Consider the following 25,334-nt stretch of genomic DNA (forward strand, 5'->3'; position numbering starts at 1 on the left):
AAAGAAGGTTTCCTGGGATCATACTGTCTATTTATAAGCAACATGTATACATTGGTTTACTTACTTACTTACTTAATAAATAGAAGGAATTACATAAATATAAATAAGTACGTATTATTTTAAACTACGTGAGTAGTTAAATTACGCTGATTATTATACTTAATTTAATAAAAAAATCCAAAGCATATGTTTAAAATATGAAAAGATTAATTTTCCTATTTCTTATTAACATTCAACATACATGTAACAACAAGCACGCATTAAATTCTTAAACAGAATAAAACATAATTAAAACAAATTCTTGTTCTTGATCTAAACATCTGATAACGTTTCTTGTTTCTACAGCTTGATGAACTAATTATCTCTGATAACTATTTATGTGGGTATTTGTAGTCAGTTATTTTATGAGGTTTCTATCCTCATAGAAGGTACCATCAAAGTCAATAGTGTTTATTGGTTAAGTTAACTGATTTAAAAAACACATGTAAGTAAATCGGGAGAAGTATTTTGACATGAAGAATAATTACTTATAGGAAGTTAGTAATTATATAATAAATAAATAATAATAATTTATTGATCCAAAAAACAAAAACATGTAAAAATATACATCGAGTGAACACTATAAATATGGTAAACCTTGCCACCTAAACTAGGTTAAAGGCCTGTAATATAGGTGACAAGCTCTTCCGTTATATCTAAGTAAGAGGATGTGAATGTATAGTTGTATACAATTTTACAGACAGATTTGACAAAACAAGAACATTACAAAAATAACATGCAAACTTAACCAACTATAATATCTTTTGAAAAACTATTTTCAATGTTATATAATATATGTATATAATCACTAAGATTATATATTTTTATATGTATAGTTTATGTATGTGTTTATTTTGGTATAACTACACTTTTCTATTGATTATAAATAAATCCTTTAATACCCAATCCTGTGATTTTGTGGATTAAAACAATCAAGCAAGCAATGCAATAAAGCAAGTTTTTTTTTTTTTTGGTAGGTATACTTACTTCCCCTGCATGGAACGTTCTTGGGGGAATTGTAATGTACGGCCAGTTTCATAATACTCATTCATTCCGAATACATTATACAGGCTGTTGCAAAAATGGTAGGGTAAGCGGAAAGAAGGCGAATCAGCACATCTACATCTGAAATTCTTAAAAAAAATGTACTTTACATACCTAGTCCAACAAATTTTCAACGGAAAAACTATTTTTTTTTGTCGCAAATTTTCAAAATCTACGCTGAATCTCGTATTTATGTTAATTTTAAAACTAATGAAACCCGAAGAACATATTCTAACATTGAATTTTGTCAATGAGCCTAACTATGATTTTCATGAAATATGGCTTAGAACATTCAAGGTTTTCTTTCGTAAAAACTAGACCAAAATCGGTTGATCTATTTCGGTGCTACGGTACACAAACATGTGAAACTTACAGGCATCAAGAAAAAGAGCTGAATTGTAAAGGATATGTTTCCTCTATATAGCAGTAGCAGCCTTTGTATAACAGTAATGAGCTTTGATAATAACAACGTCTTGAAAAAACTGAAAACTCAAGTTCTTTTACAGCTCAAAGAAAGCGGTAATTGAACAATTAAAAATACAATTGAATCTATGTTATCCATTCAGCGAATTTCATCAAATAATTAAGTAAGTCTCAGAATTAGTCAAACACTACCGCGTCTATTTCAGTAGGCAGTTTAAAAATCTCGCTAATATTATAAAGGCGAAAGTCTGTGAGTATGAGTGTGTGTGTGTGTGTGAGTGTGTGTTTGTGTGTGAGTGTGTGTGTGTGTGTGTGTGTTTGTTATACTTCTTCGCGTCAAAACGGCTGAACCGATTTCCATGAAATTTGGTATACAGTTAGCACTTAGGCTACTTTTTATTGCGGAATTCCCACGGGAAAACTTTCTAAGACGAAGCGAAGCTCGCGGGAACAGCTAGCTAGTAATATAGTGTCTCTCGGTGGTGCAGCGCAGCCGCGCTGGCGGCGGGAATGCGCGGCCAACAGCGCGGGGGGCCCACTCGCCTGTCTTTTGTTTTTATTCGCGTGCAAGAATGCAAAACAATTATAATTCCCCGAGAGGATAACTTCTCAGGGAACGCGGCGAGTGGACGATCCTCTCCCGGTATCGTATAATCTCATTTGAATTGTGGTTTCTTGTAATATTCTCCCTCTAATTAGGATGGCTGAAAAAGTTCGCCTGATCACTAGCGAGCCGTGCTTATGTTCCATACAATGTTTTTTATTCGGAACATCAGCAGGTTTTAATAACAAGTATCTCAATTAGCCGCCTGTTTTGTTAGCATTGCTGAAGTTGAAACCTTTAATAGTACCTAAGTACGTACTCACCTACCTATAGATTTATAGTTACGGCGAGTTTGACGAAGCATTGCATGAAACAATAGGCAATACCAATAAGGAATACTGAAATAACTATAAAACTGTAATGGCGGTGTACGGAGTTCACATTTCAGTGTAAGCCCTATATGGGGGGAACAGTGACACTTCTGTCAGTAACATCAAAGGCTGTGTGGAGTGATGGCAGCGCGGGGGCGGGGAGGGGGGCTCACAGGCACCGACACTGGCCAATCCATTTACGTTAATTACGCCGAGATGGGGATAAATCGGAGTCCACCCGTCCACCGTCGAGTTACGACCGAACCGACTATAAAATAAATTATACCCACTTCGTTCGCCTCCACTCAGTTTTTTGTTGTGGAAACGAGAAAAAAAACAAAAGCAAAATCTCGGGAGGACGAGGCAAAGACAATACCTAAATTTATCTACTGATAATATAGACGTATGCTGGAGGAGCAGCAGTTGCCGGGTGGCCGCGCATTATGCGCCGCGCGCACAAAAACATGATATATAGCCGCCTTGTGACCAAATATTCTAACTGAGGACCTGTTCCACTCGATGTATTCCTTAAAACCTCCTTGGCCTAAATTTTGACAGCCTTTGATTAAATATCGGGCATCTCACTCTCGGAGATTGATGAAATGTTGTTCAACAGAGAAACACACATTTTATTTTAGAGCAGCATAATAACAATGTACTTGCTCTCCACAGTTGTCTATCGCTAAGATAGGAGAGATTATTCTGTATAGCCTACTTTAAGAAACTTTAACTTATTTTGCTTTTATTAGGAGGGACATATTCAGGAAAATCATTAGTTGATCCGTTTTCCGCCCTTTATTTTGGAAATCAACCTAACACTAGCAAGAGTATCTAATGAACCTAAGCTTAACACATAATACTTAAAATGACATGAATAACATGTAAATTGAAGTATTTCTACTATTATTATGTACCTATATTGTAAAAGCTCATACAAGAATTTATTCCTAGGACCTAGTTCCATTGCACAGTACTACAATGTTGCGATATTAATTTGTAATTCATGAGTATTCCTATCATCCCATCATCATCGCCAGTACACAACAATAACAAAAGGTGCTATAATGTCAACTACAAATTTAATAAATTATGAATTTTCCATAGAACTGCCAAGACAAAAAAGGCCAGCTATGAATCTTGAAGTTAATTTCATTTCCGCTGGATTCAGCAGTTTTAGGGTGTTTTAAAATAAATAACTTCTAGACTATAGGTACTCGTAGACAGATTCTAAAAAAATTGAATAAATATGATGAACATACTTAGCAGTTTTGAAGGAAAACGCTATTAAACACAAGTTTTGGTTTGTTTCGATGGCAGACCCTAGTTAGCCCTGTGGTAACGCCTTTAAGTTCATAAAATCGAAAAACATGTATGATGAGTACATGATTACTTTTCAGGAACCTTCAACTAAATACTTTTGTCACTAGTTTTATTTATATTTCTTGGAGAAGATAAAGTATTTAAAATAGATACATGCATTTTAGTAGGCATTGAAGTAAGTGTAGTTCCCTACCTACTTAATTCACCAGGCCGCCATAGTCTTTTTAGTTCTATTGAATAAAGGTCCATTCTAAGAAAACAATACAATTATTGAAGACAATTTATTCAGTAAGGTGTTCTGGCTTGTCAAGCTTTGAAATGAATACTTTGATGATAATTCTAAGTAGTACAAATAAAATGCATTCTTACATGTTAAAAAAGTAACCGATCTAGTGTATGAATGACGTACGTTCTGTGTAGATGGACGCTTGTCTAGGGCAAAATGCATAAACAACCGGACCATTTCTTATTAAGGTTTTGTATGAATAAGAAGTTATAAGAACCCACCAGTTTTTTATTTACTTAACACAAATTTAATCAGTAGCTACGGGACCCTTATCAGTTTTTTATCAAGTTTTGCAGAAAACAATATAATTGTATTTATTTAACTTATTTATACATAAATTTTAAAGTAGGTATATTAAATATTATATTTAAAGCATCTCTAAGGTTTTTACTCGTGACGGTTATTAAGTTATGGAATGCAGTTTTATGAAGGGTGGTTTAAAAAACTAATGGAACAAGACGAACTACTGGGTGCCATGAGGGATATCTACAATTTACTTACTTTCGTTGGTCCGCCTTATTGTGTCTTGTCGAAAAAAAATATTAAGTACTCTTTTACTAACCTACTTTATTTTTCTAAAAGTATTTTAATAGTTACATCCCTACGCTTATCAGTAAGTGATACTCTGTACGCTGCCTAATATTGCAAAATTTGCCTACACTAATAGGTGTATTGATAGCTATGCTAGCTAGCTATTTTTAATAGACATAAGAGGCCTGTTCATAAGGTGACCTTTGCACAGCAGTGGACCAACCACACCATATAGGCTGCATAAAAAAACAGTTTCGCAAAATATACCTACACTATTATACCTACTACCATAATTTCACGATGATATAGTTCAGTTTAAACAAATTGATAGCTCTGAAGTAGGCATAGCATACACTTTTGTCCCTTGTCGAACTCACATACCACCAATACATTCTCATTGTGTATAAATCAATATTTGCCATTATGCATGTCTAGTGTAGCATGCAGAGGATACGGCTCTACGACTGCTGAAAACGCCGAGGGTAGAGTGTAGTGTACGTTGGGATTTAGCTGCATGGTCAGATGACTTATTATTATTGGATGATGACATCTAAGATCATCATAATTTCGGCAAATCCTCTGATAACCTAAGATTGTATTCCGCTACAATTTAAATCAATTCCTGCCGGAAATAAGGTTGGCACCAAAAACTTACCGGGTCTGCTGAACCGGATTGCAATCCATAGTGCTAACGTTATTTTCATATTCAGTCAGGTCTTTATTGTTATGTGTGTAAATGTAACCCATTGATTGATTGGTACATAGGTGTGGTGTATCTTCATAGTGTTTCGGTGACAAACCTAGAGATTGCGTTTAGGGTATCTACCTAACACTAGCATTTATATTTTGTTAACATTAAGAAGATATCAGAGAGGCCGATCTCAAACAGTTATCGAATATAAATTGTGATAATGGAATGGTGATGGAAAGTGCCTGAAGCCCTGAAAATAGCGAATTTGAGAACTCAACAATGCGCTAGGCTACTGAAATTTCATGTTTTAATTCAATTGTAGGTACCTACTTCAAAGAGTACACTGCTCTGAAAGAACCTTCCGTCTGGCATATTACCTGTACACTATAAGCAATATCCCAACATATATTTTATATTATACCTATATAGCATTACTCGTTTGAACTAGATAGGTACCATATTCTAGCAGCTCATTACTCTTGTAACACTAATGCACCCTGAGCCATGTACTGCAATAGACAACTATATTAATTTCTCAATCGGTTACATATTTGCATTGGATTTACATATTATATTATAAACCTTTTACACTTAGCGGCACGGCAGTACATTATCTTGTTATTTATTTCTGTGATCAGAATAATAAATAGATCTAGTGTACATGAGTTGTTGTTCTCAATCACAATGACATAGGCACTAGACTAGACTTTGGAATAGTGCATAACTCGCTTTATGTATACATCTAGGTATCTCATGCAAGTTAGGTATGTGTCTCTGTGAGAAAGGAAATAAAATGGTGAGATCACTTTTCAAAGTTTTATTACATTCTCATTTCAATAAAATAGTAATTACAGAAATATATACACAGATAGATATTTACAATATTCGAGGCCACTATCATTATATTTACACTGGGTCCACGAGGTATCACTAGAAGGCACTAGTCGGCACTAGCTGGCACTATCCGGCACTAGCCGGCACTAGCTAACACTAGCCAACACTAGCGGCGCTGCGGCCGTCATCGGCAGCCGCAGCCCACCACCATCATGTCCTGATAGTTCTTGAGCACCACATTGTTCATCTCGTCCATGTACAGCATGGAGATGGAGCTGAGCTCCGTGGGCACGCAGCACGCCTTGGGCACCGTGGCCGGGTTCACCGAGTTCACGAGCGTCTGCACGATGGCGTGGTTCGTGCCGTTCAGGTGGTCGCCGATGGGGAACGGGCAGTCCCCCTGGCAGTAGTAGGCGTCGTAGCCGGGCGGAGCCACGATCCAGTCCTTCCAGCCCACGTCGGCGAAGTCCACGAACAGCGGGCGGCGCTGGCACACGTCGCGCGCCTCCTTGCGGCGGTGCGCGCGGTGCGGGCGGCGCGCGGCGCGGCGGGCGCGGGCCAGCGCCGGGCCGCCCGCCTCCCGCGCCGCGCGCGCGCGCTCGTCCTCCGTGTACAGCAGCAGCAGCGGCTGCGCGGCGCGCCACGCCGGCGCCGCCTCGCCCGCGCGCCGCCGCACCCGCACGTGCGGCGCGCGCGCGTCCTCCTGCGAGCTGCCCTCGAGTACCCGCACCAGCAGCCCGTGGTTGTGCCGCGGCTCGCCGAGCCAGCGCCGCGCCGCGCCCAGCGCGTCCAGCGTCACGGCGCCGTCGCCCGCGCGCAGCTGCTTGGAGTCCAGCAGGCGCAGCAGCGGCGCCGCCCGCCCGCGCCGGCCCGGCCGCACCACGTCGTACAGCAGCAGGCGCTGCTCGCCCGCGCCGCCCGCCGCCCGCTGCAGCGTGAGGTCGGCGCCGCGCGCGCGCTCGTCCTCGGGCACGCCGCTCAGGTTGAAGTAGAGGCGGAAGCGGTGCTCGTTGGGGAAACGGTCGTCGAGCGGCGAGGCGGCGTGGTGGAAGGAGCGCGCGGTGTTGGCGGCGGCGGCGGGCAGCGCGCTGCTGCTCTCGTACAGCAGGCGCATGGCGGCGGGCACGGGCGGCGGCGGCGCGGCGCGCGGCGGCGGGCGGCGCGGTAGGCCCAGCAGCGCGAGCAGCTGCCGCTCGGCGCCGGCCAGGTCCCGCGCCGCGCCCGTCGCCGCCAGCACCACCACCACGCCCCACCAGCACCACCCCAGCATAGTTCTCCGGGACCCACCTGCAACAACGACACCACTCATTACAATATTGATCACAATCTCTGCAATCTAATTTTAAGTCAGTAGAGCTTCAACCGAAACGTGATGATATTATGATGTAACAATAGCTAAAATACATCATCATAATTTTTTAATGGATAAAACTATTAATAAACTATGTTTTATCTTTTTTGGAGTCGGGGCCGAAAGAAGCCTAATTAAAACAACAAGTAATTAAAAGCAAGTTTTCATTTCACACTAATGTCGGTGGAATTACTCTGGTGATTAGTTTTAAATGTAAAACCGGCCAAGTGCGAGTCGGGCTCGCGCACAAAGGGTTCCGTAGCAGCAAATATAATAAACTTATTATGTAAATTACAGTTAAATCAACCTATCTCAAAAACTATAAGAGATACTTTGATCAAACCAAAAATCGTTGAAAGAGTTAATTAGCATGCATCACCTCTATTTTTTTTAGAATTTTATACCCCGTAGTTATAAAAATAGAGGGGGGGGGGGACATACTTTTTACGACTTTGAGAGCTGATATCTCAAAAACCGTTCACTTTAAGAAAAATGTTTTTTAGAAAACTTTATATCATTTTAAAAGACCTTTCCATTGATACCCCACACGGGTATGTACATCGAAAAAAAAAATTTCATCCCTCAGTTACATGTATGGGGGGCCCCACCCCCAATTCTTTTTTATACTATTTAGTGTCATATTTTTGTAGCGGTTTATACAACACATATTCCCATCAAATTTCATCACTGTAGTACTTATAGTTTCCGAGTAAATCGGCTGTGACAGACGGACAGACGGACAGACGGACATGACGAAACTATAAGGGTTCCGTTTTTGCCATTTTGGCTACGGAACCCTAAAAAGGTTATTCTGGGAAGTGCATTTCTTGTTAGGCGATGTGTGACAAGTTGCCATGTCCCTGGTACGAGTTATCTCTACTGAGGACTTGTGAATGGCGACTCTGTGCGGACCGGAGCAGCTTATCTGCTTGATTTCTCACAACTGCAAGGTTACAATGTAAGCACTTCCTAATTTGAAAGGCCGTTGATATAAGGTACCTACATAATTACAGCACAGTAATATGCTATACATGTATGTATGTGGAGCAAATTATATCTTAGTTTGTCTACCTTGACTATCCAAAATACATATGTATATCTACCATTTACATATAAATGTTTCCACCAATTACGTAGGGGACGCTTAGGGAATGATCTGGGAAGGTTTATTTGATTGATTTTACTTTGTGATTCTGTTAAGTTAGTATACCTATAATTGTGTAACTGCAATTGTAAAATATAATTTGTATATAACCATAAAATTAATCATTTATGTAAGTATATTTTTAAAAATCTTAAGTATTGATAAGTAACAAATGATTAAGTACAAATAATATTAAAATACCAGGCCCAAGGCTTCAGTGGTAATGAGTATAATATTACGGTGAATGTTTACGTAACGGTCAACGATCAACATTAGCTTTATCTGGTCAATTCTAGAAATAATTTACATCTATAATAATGTTTTCATTACTGGCAACAGTAAATTGAATATCACACACGGTAAATTTACAATTGCGTATGTTTAGTTGTTTACTCTGACACAGTTCATTCACTACACACACACACACAACACAGTTACTCTACGTTATCTTATATATCCCTGTTTGCGGAAACTATTTTTAACAAATAATGATTTCGACATGCACACATTTTTGATATATTAATAATTAAATAATTAATTTGAAATTATCAAAAACCATAAAACTACAAAAGCAAAAATATATTTATAAAATTCAATAACATCGAGAAGAACTTTCGAAAAATCAGTTTCTGTGAGTAAAAGAATTCAACGCGTTGCGCTTTTCAAGTGCCTCGCGCCTCCACCGGCCCGGCGGCGGCGGCGGCGGCGGCGCGCAAGAAAGCTGATGTAAACACTGGGTTTATGGGTCAGGGGCTTCACGATTTAACCAATATCAGCTTAAAGCAAATCGATTTATACGAAACATTTAAATAACAAGTAAAGTTACCGTTAAATTAATGAAAACTTGGCAAGTGTCGTCGTCTCTCAAGTGGAAAAACTCGAAGAGAGTCGGGTCATCCAAACGAGTCGTTCGTAAATTAACAATCATAAAAATAATATTTTGATAGCTGCGACACGGCCGGTCGAGTCATTGCGTACGTATTTCGAAAATAATGCGGTCAAACCAGCCGCACGTAGCGGCCGCATCTAAGCGGGCTGCGGCGCCACACTCACCCGAAATGTTAGCGCATCGAGCGCAGTCTGGAGCAATCCGACACAGCGGGCACTAGGAATCAACGCTTGGGGAACAGGCGGAGGGTTCGCGAGGTATCACGGCACATGACAGTCGAGCTCGGAGGGATCATCCCGGGGCGCGCGAGAGCGGGAGAGGCCGAGCGGCGCGGGGGGGGCGCGCATGTCGTGCGCTCGCGACGGCTGCGGGAGACAGAATGGCGTCGCCAGACGCGCCGGCACCGCGCGGGCGTGGCCCCGCCCCGCCCCGCCCGCCGCCCCCGCCCCGCGCCCCCCGCGCCCACCAGCATCCAGGGTTCAGGACTACAGACACCCTCACCACCAAACATCCGCTGTCTCTATCTGTGACTCATAGCAGGCATTACACCGATCACTTATGACATTCAAGAAAGAAAAGCTTCTGAAAATCTGAAGTATGGCCAAGTTCATGCTCATGTAATCTTTTGATATCGGTACGTGGATTACAGGCAGGCTTTTCAGGATTACCTGCCCTGTTATCTTATTTCCCCTATTGTCACCTACATACTAATGAGGCCTGTTTGATGTAAATTTTTCACGATAACCATTATCTGTACTTAGTAATTAATTGTTTTTTAACAATGTTGCTTATATGAAGTTATGATATTACCTAGAGTTCGTGGGACTGTTTGTATAGTTGAGTTTTTCTTTTAAAACTTTTTCGATTTAACTAAGAATGTAGCGCGTAACTATCAGGGTCCGATGGGTCTGCTCATCGACTCATATCGTAGTAAAGTGTAGTAGGTAAATCTATGTATAAATTATAAATATTATAATAAATATCAAGTTTTTGGAAGACATAAGTGACGTCATTTTAGTATGTTAATAAAGTACATAATTTAAATTATGATTTAATCAATCGATTCCAGAAACTTAAAATATCAAATTACCACCGCTATTCTTATTGATTTAAATTAACTTTAGATGAAACAGTTGGTATCGAAGATCGGCATGGCTTGATCTTGTTATTTAAGTTTTATGGCTTATTGAGTTGTAGGTATAGTAGATAGGTATATTTCATTTTACGACACCTTTTTCTTCGCTGTAAAACGTGACTATAGTTTTAAATTGAACAAATAGGTACTTTTTTATCACAGCGCCGACATTTTTATAGAGCAAGATATCTGTCCTATTATCCTATCTATCCTATCAATTCTATCCTATTATTTCAGATCTAAAGTCTAAATAGGTCTGCCATAATAGGATAGGATAATGCAAAATTCAAACTAAATTATTATTGTACTGAGGATATCCTTGATTGATTTAAAGATTTTAAAATTTTATTTCTATACCTAGTTACCATAACAAGAAGACTGTTTAAGATAATTTTATGATTTGTTTTTGTTTTGAAATTTTATTTCACTCTTGTGTGACATACACTGATTATGTTTTATTAATATAAATTCACTTTAGTCAAGTCATTTTTGGTACCCCAAGATACGGGCTTAGCCTAGTTTGGGGACCCCTGCTCCTTGTGATTAATGTCCAATTCAGACGTGTGCATAGATATAGTTTAAGTATAATACCTTGTTTAAGGTATTATACTTGGTATAGTAAATATGTAACATTTCTTTTGCGCAATAAAGATTTATTATTATTATTATTATTATTATTATAAAAAAAGGTCTAAAGGTCTAACTTCAGGTCTAAATTTCAGTCTTTGCTCTATTAAACTGCAGTCCGGTTTTTTTAATTGGTAGCTATTGCGAGTTTGTAAATTATGTAAGTATTTATTATATCTGAAAGATAGCGTCTCTAGCATAACCTTAAGTATGATATCAAACAGTATATTATAGAACGGACCGTATTAGGTGTTATTTGCAAAACATTTATCTGCTAATAAGTAACTGAAATTTTACTAGGAGTAAAAAGCGATTAATTAACACTATGGAAAGATCCTATCGATGAGACATCGTTTTCTACTTATTTATTACTATAGACATTGGAATGTTTATTGGTATTTAGATGCATGCATGGCGTTTAGTTCAGAATTGACAACATTTCAAATAAAATGCTCACTGATTTTATTTTATTTTCGAGGAGATATCACAAATTTAGATGACCCGTATTTTCTTATTTCTATGTTTTCATATATTTTTTTAATTTCAAAGTTCAAAATATTTACAACCTGAGTGAAGTCACGTTGAGGCTCTAAATAAAAATATTTTCGTTGCCTGCCTAACCTAAAAAAAAAAGTTTGATGACATTAACTTGACATGAACAAGGACCAATCAACTTTAACTTCAACTTCATTTTGTGGCAAGGACCAATCACAAGCTTTCGTCATTGACGTGGACATATAAAAGTGACAGACATTTGAGTGATGTTTGTCATTGTCATTGTCAAAGTGACATAATATGTTTTTTTTTGTTCATGTTTGTAGAAGTAAAAGCGCGTTTAATTATTATGCCACATCGTGACGTCACGAACGCGAATTTAGAATTTTATGTTTTTCTCTGAAATAAATCAATACAAAAATCTGAAACATTTTTTTTTGTGAATATTAGAGCCATATCTCTAAATGGTTTTCGAATTTCAACTGTATAAAATATTGAAATGTTGTCAATTCAACACATTTGGTTACAACTGATGTTGAGTTGATTGTGAACATGACTCACATTATTACATGACACTATAACCATATTCTACCGAAATACTCGTATATGAAAGGAATACATTAATTGATAGAAATGCATCTCTACAGAAAGCAGCAATACCTTTTTCCATAGACATTTATTGTACCAATTTTATTCCCATACAATAAAAGACTGTAAGTTTAAAAAAATATTGCAACATAGTGAAACAAGTCTTAGCCGGTTGGCAATGAAGAAGTAACAAAACGGTGCATTTATCCCTGAATACAAAAGCGCTAACACTCATTAGTGTTACTGGAATAGAGATCTTTAGAAAGAGCTTCCGAAATTGCAATCAGTTCCCACGTTAAACATGTACCTAATGCAGTATCTATCCTACTCATATTACATAATAATGTTGTATATAGGTACATTAAACACCCATAACCCACCGCACCATTAACCTATATCTTAATATCTTAAGCATCAAATGTAATACCTGCCTAGATACCATGAACACACATTTATCACCTAAAATTGATATCACATAAAAGTCCATTTATCTACAATGAATACCGAATATTTTTGCCGACTTGTTTCTAGACAGTATTCTGAAAGCAGTTTGTATAATCGGTGATTAGAGTCATTATACTGTGTTACAATAAATACATTTTATGACACCTATATTTCAATTCACCTTAACGATGAGTTTGTACAAATACAAATAGTATGTGAACTTGGATTCCCCTTTTGTATATTTACAAGTATCTAACTAAATAGTCATTTACACGTATGCATCATCTTTCCACTTTAAAAAACCGTTACTAAATGCGTCACAGTCTACGACTAACCGTCACAACTCACAGCTACTATTGAAACCAAACAAAAGCTCTACCGGTCATTACTTAACAAGCTGTGTACACAGTACATTGTGCCACCACTATCCCCCAACAAAGAACTTATTACCTAACCTCGTCATAATCATAACCCACTTAACTGCACACTTCCTTCTCTCCGTACTTACACTATTGATAACCTCACGTCCTATAGATAACATTATGCATAATCTTAATATTTTTATTTCCATCTAACGCTATCTTTATCTATTACGCACCTGTTGATTCAACAATGGTGCACCTATCAGGAGGTTTAGGGTCGTTATTGTAACGTGAAAAGGTTGATTTCAGCATGTTTTCATATGATGCTGTAAGTATTGTGTATGATAGAATTACGCAGTGCGTGTCTGGGCGGTGAGTGGCGCTCAGCTGTCGAATGCTGGTGTTATTTTGATTGGAGATACGCACGTGCTCCCATTTCGTAAATGTGCGTCCATTATCCGTTATCCGTGTCTTTATTTTTTAATATTCCTGAAATTTTTATCTGGGTGTGGCGGAGAAAACGAATGCTACCTAAACAGGCACAAATCAGGCTATTTAAAAAAAAATAGTTGTTGTGGTGTACCTAAGTGGGGTGAAATGATTGACGGACGGTTCGTTGATTAGTGAGATATAAATATTTTGAAGTAGATTCTCGAGATTTAAAGCTTATTCGTTACAAGCTTACCTATAAATCTGACTCGCTAAATCCATTCAGCAGACGACAAACCTTAATAGTCATCGACACGCTAAGAAGACTGTACTGTACCTAGCTACACTAATGTGTCCATATAGTGTAAGTATGCGCGCGTCTGACTGTCTGTAGCTCGCTACCAATTATATACAGGATGAGCACATTGAGACTGTAGTCACTTGTGGCCGTTCATTACTCTCGGTTGCTCTTAAATGACCTTACACCACTATACGCGTCTCCTTTAATAGATACAACTGCTTTTTTGCCGGCTATTTTTGTAAAACTTGTTTAAAAGAGTCCAATATGGGTATCTAAATGTGCCGAGGCATCAAAATACTGGTCCGAATTGTAAAAATACTACTTAGTTCATGTTTTAATAAATTATAAGTGTGTTAAAAAACACTTTTGTGTCGTCCACAGTAACTAGCTATATAAGCATAGTACTAGAATCGTATTCGAATAAATTTTATTACATATTTTGCGTGATAAAAAGTAAAATTCGTTGCAAACTTCTTTATATTATAGTTCAGAAGTTGGCAGCGAATAATCTTTTGTACCTTGCCAACAAACCACCTATCTATCTAACCTATCCATTCTTTCTAAGTATAATATCTGGTTTGAAGCGAAGCTTCTACCACTAAACCAAAAGGCTCTCATCTCATCATTATAGGCACATAGCATAGCATTCCAACAAAAGCGATAAAATTTCAAGACTTCCTAAGAAACCATCTACAAAGTATGTAGTTCAAACTGCAAAGCATGCAAATAGCAAATGCTATAATATGACACCGGTAGCCAAATTAGATGTTGATATAAGATATCATGGATTGTATCAGATGCTTGATAATTTGATATACAGATGCGTGTTTGTTTATATCACTTTAGTGCATAAATAAAGCAAACCTACGTCAGACTTCTTGGCACTATGACCAGTCTCATTGAGCCTGAATCCTATATGCAGGAAGTTGTAAAATAAAAAGTATAGAAAACGTGCAGAGTTTATCATTTTGTCTCATCTGTCTGCGAATACAGATAAATAATGTCATGAAACTGATGATGATATTTAAAGTTTACTGATATTTAAATTTTCCTGAAACGAATAATTAACAACAGACCTGTGCCAACACCTGTTATTTTTCAGTTTGTGTTTTATTGAAAAAAAGTAAGAATAACTTTATTATTATAAGCCTATACTAGAGAGAGAATATTGGTATAAATCAATATTTTATTGGCCGTTAAAAGTAACTTGCCTATTTATAGACTTTTTATATTTTTATGAAATTATGTATGTATTTATTTAATCTGCTTCTTCTTTGGGTATCGGTGACGTACAAACTAATAACGGGCTAGAGTTGTGAAATATAGTAAAAGGATTTGCCAGTCAGGTTAGGTTACACATACATTATCACACATTATCATTATCACACATCAGAGGCTCCCACCATACACCAGTTAAAACAACTCAAAAAGGGTTCCCCTTTTCTAACTGACATGGTTAGAGAAGGTCAGTAGGTATATCATGATAGTCAGCTTACTATATTCAGCAGGCTTCTATTGCACATATTACCAACTTTGGTACGGCTATACCGTATATCTTTTATTAGACTATCATTGATAGCGAGTGATGATTCGCGTGAATCACCTCGGAGCAGTGGCCGGGTCATCACAACACGCCAGCATCATACAACCTGCAACTTCTAACTTTCGCCCGATCAGAAATACTGGCGAATAACGGACCAGCAACCTCGAGAGTGGCACGTGACAAAAAAGAAAAAAACAAACTGACAAGCGTGACTTGACCTTTCTTCCCGGGTTCCGTACGGAACGTTCGGCCAGAATTAACAGTTTATGAAATTACAGGGTGTCTCAAAAGCACGCCACACAATACTTAATTCTAAGTTCGTCTTTTCTTTTCAAACTAGTATTCAGTACAGAAAAATATTCTACTGATCTTTTATGGTAGAGGAAACAAGTCGTTCAGGTATTATACAGTTTTACAGTGATATATCAAACAAGGGACCACTTGGCCCTGAAGTTATCTTTTAGACTTGGGAAGCAGTTAATGGTCTTGTACAGATGGCAGAGCGGCACAAATCAAACAACTGGCCACTGGACGAGGTTTACGCACTTGCAAGTCAAGGTCTGCTATTTTAATTTCAGGTCTGCACCATGGTTTACGTTGCATTTTTTATGATTTTTAATATTGTCACAGTTTTACCAAAATCAAAGTCAAAGTCAAATATTTTTATTCATCGTAAAACTATAACAATTTCTGATGAACGTCAATTTTTACAAACTACTCTCCGTTCGGATAAGGGGGGCTCTTTCTGTCTAAGGAGAAGAAACTCCTGAGCCATTTTAACAAAACCAGATATTTTTTTACATCATATTAGAAACTAAGTATCTACAGATAGGTATAGGCACTAGATACTAGCAGTCAGCCAGGCCCTGTCCAGAGGACCAGCAGCAAGTTTAGCGGGGGATCCCTAAAAACGAGATCACCCAAAGAGCTATTTGCGCGTAACGGCCCGCTTCGGTAGCAGCCACAAACCTCGATTCACAGCTCGATATCTCAAATCTTTATATTATATTTGTTCGTTGAGCAAGCTCGAAAGCTCAGAATTATTATAACAGTAGCATAAGTACTTAACTTAAGGCTTTAAAATAGTTAAGTGAATCTGCCATGTATGCATACCTACATATTATTATATTTACTTCTATAAATATTTATCTCTATACGAACTGTTATATTTCACAAAGCCGAAGTTCAACTGAATTGCTTCATTCCAAATAGATATTTAGGGGTGAAAGAAGAAGAAACAGATACATTATTATAGAATAATCATAATTTTGAAAATGTTAGTAAATAATGATGATTATTTATCATGTGGAACTGCCTTCTTGATGTTTAATTATAATTAATTGTCATAAGTACTTTATAATTAGGATCAAGGTAAGTTAGTAGACATATTAATTATTACCTATCCTACATGTATGTACCTACTTAATTAAAATACTCAGGGTGTCGTACTTACTATCACAGTAGATTACCAATTACCAAAATAAGTTAAAACCATACTATATAATGTTTAATGAAGGAATTATTTTTATTTCATAAAAGAATTTACATTTCTAAGTTGCATACAACAATTTTCCAGGTCAGCCCGAGGAGATAAATCATCTTATAAATCCTGGAAATCATTGACTCATCTTCAATATCAAATTACATTAGGTAATACCTACCACATTAAATTTTCCACTAACGTAAATTAAATACGTAAGTATATGGGCATAATATAGCTGCGGTCTAATTATTCCATTGATTCAATCACTTTAACCTTTTATGTGTTCTAGTTTTCCATATCATACTTTTTAGGTAAAGGAATTTATCTCCGTTGAATTTAAGTACCATGTATACCATCGCTCTAACGGTGAAGAAAAACATCGTGAGGAAACTTGCATATTATCTAGATTTATCACGTATAGATAATTATGTGAACCCACCAACCCGCAGTGGACCAGCGTGGTGGGAAATGGTCCAAACCTATGAAGGCAGTTTAGACCTTGGGGATATGCACAAAGGTTTCATTCGAGAGAGCTAGGTTTACAGGTAGCTACACCCCCACTGAGAATAGAATAAGTAGAATATAATAGGTATCTATTAGATAGCTATGTAGGTTGCTGAAAACCCATACAATTTTATTCACTGCGGTGTTGCACGCAAGGAGCAATAACTTAGGTAAGTATTTAGGTTTCCCACTGCTGGGCAAAGGCCTCCCCTTTTTCCTTCCACACCCTTCGATCCTGTGCACTCTCAGCTCAGTTATTATCAAACTTATCCAGGTCAGGGAAGTCAGTAACAGACGTAAATCTGACTGGCCCTACTCTATAGCATATTTCTATTGTCACCGATTCAATATGTTAACTACCTATGTTCTCCCGTTCATTGGTAACCTGACACCTGTATGTCATTGAGTTTAGATGCCAAGACAGATTACTTATTCCAAAAATGGAGTTGGTGAGTTCAACGTGGCTCCAAGCTGTCTCAAATTCTAACTCCCACGTGCCAAACATTTATGATTCTTGTTATTGAACATACAACATACATTATGTAAGTTTGTGCGTTGGTATAACTAACGCTCATCAGACCAGTGTTACTCCCGTAAATAATGAAACAATAGGAAAATCGTAGGAGCTATGTAGTGACAGAGATATGATCACAGTGGCAGCGAGATTATAATGAGTAATATACTCCTTTTTCATTATTTAAGGTTAATTTGTAGAGTCAAAGTTTTCTAAATACTGAAGTAGGCAACTTCAATCAGACTCTGAAAAAGACTTAGGTATTTGACTATTTAAGTATAAATTGATCTTATTAAATTCTGTAAACTTTATTCTTATTAATGTCTGGTAGATATTAATGCATGTGACAAACAATGCAATGTTAGCTGAAAAAATGTAATCAAATCTTGGTAGCAAAAAAATATCGTCTTCATACATCACGTTTAATGCACGATGCGCAAAAATTCATTTTGTCGTAATTTTGTTTAATCTCGACCTACTTTTTAAACATTTTGTCTGGCGCCGCGGCGCCAATATTCCTGAGAACTGACTTATTCAATCATAACATTTATTAGGTTTATCACGTGCAGATTCAACATTCTTTTACAAAACCAACACTTTACAATGAATTAATGTGAAGTCGGCTATAGTGGGTTTTGTATTTACATTTTTCTATGGTGTATGAAAAACGTGCCTTTTTAAAAATATACATGTAAACCGATAAAATTTCAATGTCTGTAAATATATCCATTACCTTCGATAAGTACCTAATAACCTTCAGAATTTATTTCGCATTAGTAACAAACTACACACTCATACAAAAAAACTGCCACATTTCTACTAACATGTCTACTCCACTATACCTACTACACTCTCCAAGTCTCCAAGTTAACCTCGTGTGGGCAGACTACAACTGTAGTGGCCCCAAGCAGTCTCAACCCTGGTGGGCCTACCTTCCGGCCCGAGGTCTGACCTGACTCACCAATCAACATCAACAGCACATCCAATTCTGACAGTTACGCTGGTTTATGTTATCTACTACTGTGAGTTATTATTGTAGTCGTTTAGAGGCAGACGACACACGCAGAAGACAAGCGTATGTACGCGCGTTTGGGTTAACACACTCACGGGCAATGAAAAAGTTCCACTCACAAAATGCGGACACCAAACGACCTCAATTTTTTCAAACATTTAATTTAAAAGTTGAACAAAATATTACCTATTTAATTTGGAAATATCCTGATGCTCTGTTAAATGTAAGTACTTCAATGTTTCAGAAGTCGTCATTAATCTACCCTTTTCCATTTAGAAGTAATTTGGTGTTTTTCGCAGTGGAACCTTTTCATTGCCCGTGAGTGTAGTATAAACGCACGTATGAAGCGCGTATACGCAAGTTTAAAAGCGATACATACGCACGTATCTACCTACGCCTTATGAAAGCAGCAGAGTATTGCTGTACGTTCCTGCGCGACGTGTCCTTACTCCTTAGGTTACAAGGATGGATGCAAAAATTGTTCAGAATTACACCTTTAGCCTCTTTCGGGTTACTATAACACTTTTACAACATTTATACAGGATATGATTTCGTAAGAATGAACTTCCCTAAGTTCCATAATCATCATAATCCTTCTTCTTCTAAGTACTTATTTACAAAATAATCCTAATGACCGTTTTATACTTCGTGTCGGGTAAAAAGAAAGGTGACCAATTGACCATCACCGGTCCACAATAGGGCTTCACCTAACGAGCCGTCGCACGCACGGCGGACCTCAATTAGCTAAACCAACACCAGGGGTCACTCTACCTTACGAAAAACGAAATTTCGCTACTGCAGCGTGAACCAGGACTCTACCCCGCAGTCTTATATTAACAAACTGCATAGCAGCAGTCGTTCGTTCGTTTTTTGTCAAGCTAGAGCCACCCAAGTGTACAAGTTATGAAGTGAACTCAGATCGTCAAGAGATTATCCTCCACTCAGCCTGATTCTTTCCTCCCCGTACATTCCGAGATACTGATCTTGATTCACTTAATTTTTTGCCAGTTAGCAGCATGCGAGTATTTTCTTCCATCATACTTTCAGGTTGGTTTTTCCAGTGGTGCCTGAGGTACCTACATTACAAACTTTGTATGAATTAACTATTTATCAACATACTTTATTTATATTGTTTGCAGTCAATGTAAGTCAGAATTATGGCCCTGAAAATAATACCTACCCTATTAGTCCAGAGGTTTAATAAAAAATTTAGACATTAAAGCTGTTCTCTATAGGTAGGTACTCCTTACGTTTCTCATGGCATGGCATGACGCTTGCATTAAGACAATAAATTTAATAATACTGGTAATAGTATGACTGAGCGGGACACCAAATGAAAGAATCAGTTTCCAGTTGCATTTCCGGAAGCTTGCTGCACTGAGTACTATGAAATGATAACTGTGTCGTGTCGAGTGGTGGCCCTGGACCGATTCCAGCAAAACGCATTATATATGCATCATATTATGAAGATCGGAGATCCAGCTACAGGCTGATCTCTGGATGGTAAGTTTGCTTGATGAAATAAGAAGTTTAAGAGCGATGCTACGCTAGCCACGACTCTATCTCGATACATTCAACATTTGCATTTGAATTATAGTTTAAAGTGTACCTAGTAGGACATCCGAGACTCCGAGTCCGCGGTGTTCTATGTACTACCCACATAGTTATGAAAATAATAGTTATTTGGGCAGTTAGTTTCGTTTTATATTCGATTTGCTCTTTAGATCATTCTTTCTTTTATTTCAGGTAATCAATTGCATTTCACCAATGATCTTTCTGCCGGAAGATATTGATAACAAAAGTACCGTCAATTTCTAGAGAAGCTCAGACTCCGTGCCTCGAACAATATTGAAGTATCATCGTCCTCACATCTCACGTACCAATTACACCAATTAACACTTCTAAGAAAAATATTTAGTCTGCGTACTTTAGGACACTGATACACCCAACGTTCTCGCAACTATAGCTCTTACCATCTAGGCCATAACATCGAAGAAAGTGTACGTTTGTCTGACTGTACCGTCACTTGACTCGCTTGCACCGTACGAGCAATTAGGTGAGTCGTTTAGAACAATTAACGGTTTCATCTCTTACAGCTACCTGCTAAATCGTAATTGTTGGTAACAGTTGGATAATGTGCCGTTTATGTGACTCAATCGTTGGATATGCGAGGGATTGCGGATTGCTGCACTCTTCACGGAAGATGTAATCGAAGAAATGTGTCACGGCTATATACACTACATAATATGTATGTATCTACAGTCTCCTGCTGGGCATAGTAGGGCTAGAAGACCGGAGCTTCTACGTTTACTTGGCTAGTTACCTCCTATGAGAATGAGAATCTAGAATATTAGAACGAATTAGTTCGTCGACCACCCTAAGCGTTAAATTCTCTATGAACATTTTCATGTAAACTGTAACTGAAAATGTATTATAAAAATATAAGCCTATAGGTAGGTACCTACATCCTAATCCTAACTAATATTATAAATGCGAAAGTAACTGTGTCTGTCTGTCTGTCTGTCTAGATTAGAATGCAATTTGGTATACAGATGGTCTAGACACTGGGAAAGAACATAGGCTACTTTTTATTCCGGAATTCCCACGGGAAAACTTTTTAAGGCGAAGCGACGCTCGCAGGAACAGCTAGTATTACATATAAGAATATCCTAATATTAGGTTGGTAGGCAAGTATAAGAAAGAAAAGCTACGGAAATACTTTTACAGATAAGAGATAGAAAAAAGAAAATTAAATAAGTTTAGCACGTTATAGGTAGATAAGAATAACTTTATCGATAATGACTGTATTGTGTATGTTCTTGATATCAGCTCTACCTTGAAGAACCGTGTTGAAAAGTGTCACGTGATGTCATTATGATGTCTCTGACGCACGTAACGAAGTGAAATTGTCTTGAGACGCGTATTTGGGACCGATCGCCCTCAACGTAGGTATCTCACCTTCATAGCTTATTTTTACTGGTTATTTGCGTCCATGGCCTGTATTAACTGTTGCCTACTGTAGATGTGCGATTTATATTCTAGCGATATTCCAATGGGTCTGAAAAACATAACATTGGTACGTATGAGTTCAACTGTAAAATTTAGTAGGTACTTACTTAAGTGGGAAAAAATGATCTTTACCGTAACTTATTAGGTACTTATACCACTATTACAGATGTTGGTGTGACTATTTTTGTAATGTATTCTGGTATTCTTACTGCCGGTTTTATGACTAAGAACGTCCAGTAGAATTTTAGTAGGTATGTAATTATGCATTATCATTGGACAGAACTTAAGGTATACCTACCTATTTTAATCAATTGAGAAAGTGGGTATAAAGTCGGTATGTCACGCTTGGTTCAAACTATTCAGTAAGGAGATACAGAGAATAGACTGAACGTAAATTTCCTTCTCAGAAAAGCTCTATTTGAGAGGTAGAGAGAGTAAAATTTGTATGGCTTTAGTGTTGGGTTCATCATCATCATCATCAGCCTGTGTATCGTTCGACCATGTGGACTGAATTAAATGCTCCAATTTGGTTTAATAGAGAATTTCCTAATCAAGGTTCCGACAAGATATCCAACAGTCAGCTCAAAGTTTGTTATCAACTCACAATAATCGACAATAATTTATGAATAAGATAAATGAAGCTCTAATACGGACCCTTTGATTATAAGTACTGACCATTGAAATTCTGTAAGTTATTTAATACAAAAGCTGTTGTGCTTTTCCTCGAAAGCCTAACCACGCTACTGCGTCACATATAAACGTTTAATGACGTAACGGGGAAACTGAATTCCATATCAACGGCCTTAATAATTTCAAATTGTGAAACCAGGTATGAGACTTTATCATTTATTTAAATGTAGTCATGTCCAACGGTGGCTAGAGACCGGTCTGCACACATGGGCGTCACGCACACATAGACAAGTGTACGTACAATGCTAATAGTTGTCCTAATCAACCTGCTTTGACATAGGCTCGGAAGACGCTCAGTTTTATACTTGTTGGTCGTTGAGAATTTAAGTTATCTGAGGAAGTTGTGGTAATCACAATTAACATAAAGAGGGGTTACCTTAAAAATTTAGACACGTGCTGAACGCTGATCAAACGCTGTCAAATTGATTTACCTAATGCCTATTCAAAATCGGTTCTAAACAGTCTAAACACCCGTTAAATTAATAGATTTGTTGGTAATACAGAGACATTCGATAGGCTAGATAGTGTACCTATTACCTATTATTGTTTAGTTCAGTTGATAATGCAACCTTACTTGCGAAAGTAGGTGACCTAGGTAACTAACATTCGGAAGGCATACATAAATAACTCAGTCGACAACTTGATCAATGTTTGCATTGGACGTTTTATTTGTTTTTTAAACGGTAGCGAAGTAGGTACAGATTGCAAAACCTCAGTCGCATAGGCATTAATAATATGATTAACATGATAACATCAGCCTAAGGCTATGTAGGTATTTCCTATCATTGAATAGGAAACTGTTTACCTATTCAACCCCGTAGCCCGTAACAGATTTGAAATAACTCAGTCTATGTACCTTATTTTACAATGTAGAGATATGTAGGTATGCGATTGGTGGTCCAACTTAGGGGGCGGTCCACTGTGGCCCATCAGACCGTGAAACTATGAAGGTCTTGCCACCTTCATGCTCCAGTGATCACCAATAGAGTAGTAGTGAGACCCAACAATGCAAGTGAAATAAATAAGGTGTAGGGAATGTTTTCATGCCGGGTGTAAATCATCATCAGATAGGATCTCTAGTATTGGTTTCAGCCTGATGTATTTTTGCTTCAGATGCGCTTTGATATTTGTCGTAGCTATCTACTGTAGGTACGTGGTACTGTGCTCATGATTAGGTATTCTAGGGATACTTTATACCTATGTTTACAGGCACATATTACAGCAAATATGGGTAAAAGTGTATGATTCTAAATTTTCTGAAACAAATTGATTGGTTCCCTAAAAGGCCATGTGGCGCCATCTATCGCACGAATTGTAAACCGAATAGCTTTGTAGAGTTTTCTCCGAGGGGACGGAGCTTATGAAATTGAGATGTGAAAGCCAAACAGGTACCTAATTGGGATTATTCTGAATTATTTTCCGCATATGTTATACAACACGGAATGTATAATGTGGAAGCGGCAGGGTTAGTTAGTGGCAGGTGGGTCGCTAGGCGCGGCGGGTTAGTCGCGAGTATGTAAAGTAGGATAAAGACATACGTCGCTCATGGCACGTCGATGGTGGGCTGGGTGCGGGCGCCAGCGGCCAGCCAGGGGCGGCCAGGGCGGCCGGCGGCCAAGCTGCTCGAAAGTCCGACTCGATCTCGAGCTCGCATATGTAAATATCGGCACATTTACAAGCGAAAGGGTTCACCAGAGCGGCGCACTAACACGGTCGGAGCGCGAACCAGTCGGGTGAGATTCCTGCGTGAGGGAAGCATGCGGCGGCCGAGCGATGCGGCGCGGCGGGCGAGCGGCGGGCGACTGGCGCGCGCGGGCGGCGCGGCCGCGTGCATTTATCACTTCATTAGCGGTGCGCGCGCGCAACTCGCGAGGTTGCTGCGAGGGCAGCAGGCGCGGCGGAGTCTGCGCGGCGGCTAGAGGTACCTCCACTGGTCGTACTTGTACTCCTCAGCTTCCGTCATTCGTGGTTGTACCTCCGGCAACATGTGCTCGCGATTTTCCGCTGACGACGATAAACGGTTTTTTGTGTTCAAATTAAAATTTATTGATATCTAAGAAATTAAAATTTGGTCAAAGCATTTTTTGCTGTTATTTAGGTACGCACGGAAAAACACCTTACTGATAAACGACTGGGTATTGTGAAAGTTGAGCATTACTGAAGTAGCAGCCAAAAGTGTAATGATAAAATAAGACGACATCCTGAATAGTTCTCTCTGGATTGTTTTCATACGACATAGTTTAAGGTACGACCACCAAACGTTAAGCGGTTAATATTGGTACGTCCGTACTCTGGTGCCGAAGATTTCGGGTTCGATGGGAACAAATAATTGTCGATCATGTTTTACAAAATTGTATGCTCTTATTGGGTGCCCGTATTAAAATTACATATTGTGGCTACCTACCTAAGTATACAGGGTGTAAATGACATGCTCCCGAAAACTGAAAACACGTGATCTACTGCTCAAACTGAACAACTTTCCCCAAGAAACATGACCTAGAAAAAAAGAGATTTCCCATACATAGTTTGATTCCTACTGTGGGATTTTGTATGGGAGATCGAAAAATGTGTATACTTACTTAATCTTACCTTATCAGCAATCAGCGCTTTTGGCTTGTTTTGGCCAATTATCCAAACGATATTCTGCTTCGATAGTCTACGCGGTAACTAAATTAAGGTAGTATATGTGACTACAGTTCAGTTTGAGGAGTTGCATCTATCTGAACTAATA

At 38.4% G+C, this 25,334-nt stretch overlaps 1 protein-coding gene across 2 annotated transcripts; it reads right to left on the reverse strand.

The window, feature by feature from the left end:
- Positions 1-6,051: 6,051 nt before the first annotated feature.
- Positions 6,052-24,492, reverse strand: LOC119694004 (protein decapentaplegic). 2 transcript variants are annotated; one of them, XM_038119319.2, is made up of 2 exons: positions 24,142-24,492; positions 6,052-7,370 (listed from the first exon to the last, which is right to left on the reverse strand). In XM_038119319.2, the coding sequence occupies exon 2, from the start codon at positions 7,351-7,353 to the stop codon at positions 6,268-6,270; it is 1,086 nt and encodes a 361-aa protein (XP_037975247.2). In that variant the 5' UTR covers positions 7,354-7,370; positions 24,142-24,492; the 3' UTR covers positions 6,052-6,267. The 2 variants fall into 2 exon arrangements, with proteins under 2 accessions (XP_037975247.2, XP_037975246.2); XM_038119318.2 differs by lacking the exon at positions 24,142-24,492 and adding an exon at positions 9,632-9,864.
- Positions 24,493-25,334: the final 842 nt, after the last annotated feature.

This window comes from Plutella xylostella, chromosome 12 (assembly GCF_932276165.1).
Source record: "Plutella xylostella chromosome 12, ilPluXylo3.1, whole genome shotgun sequence".
Taxonomy (NCBI): Eukaryota; Metazoa; Arthropoda; class Insecta; order Lepidoptera; family Plutellidae; genus Plutella; species Plutella xylostella.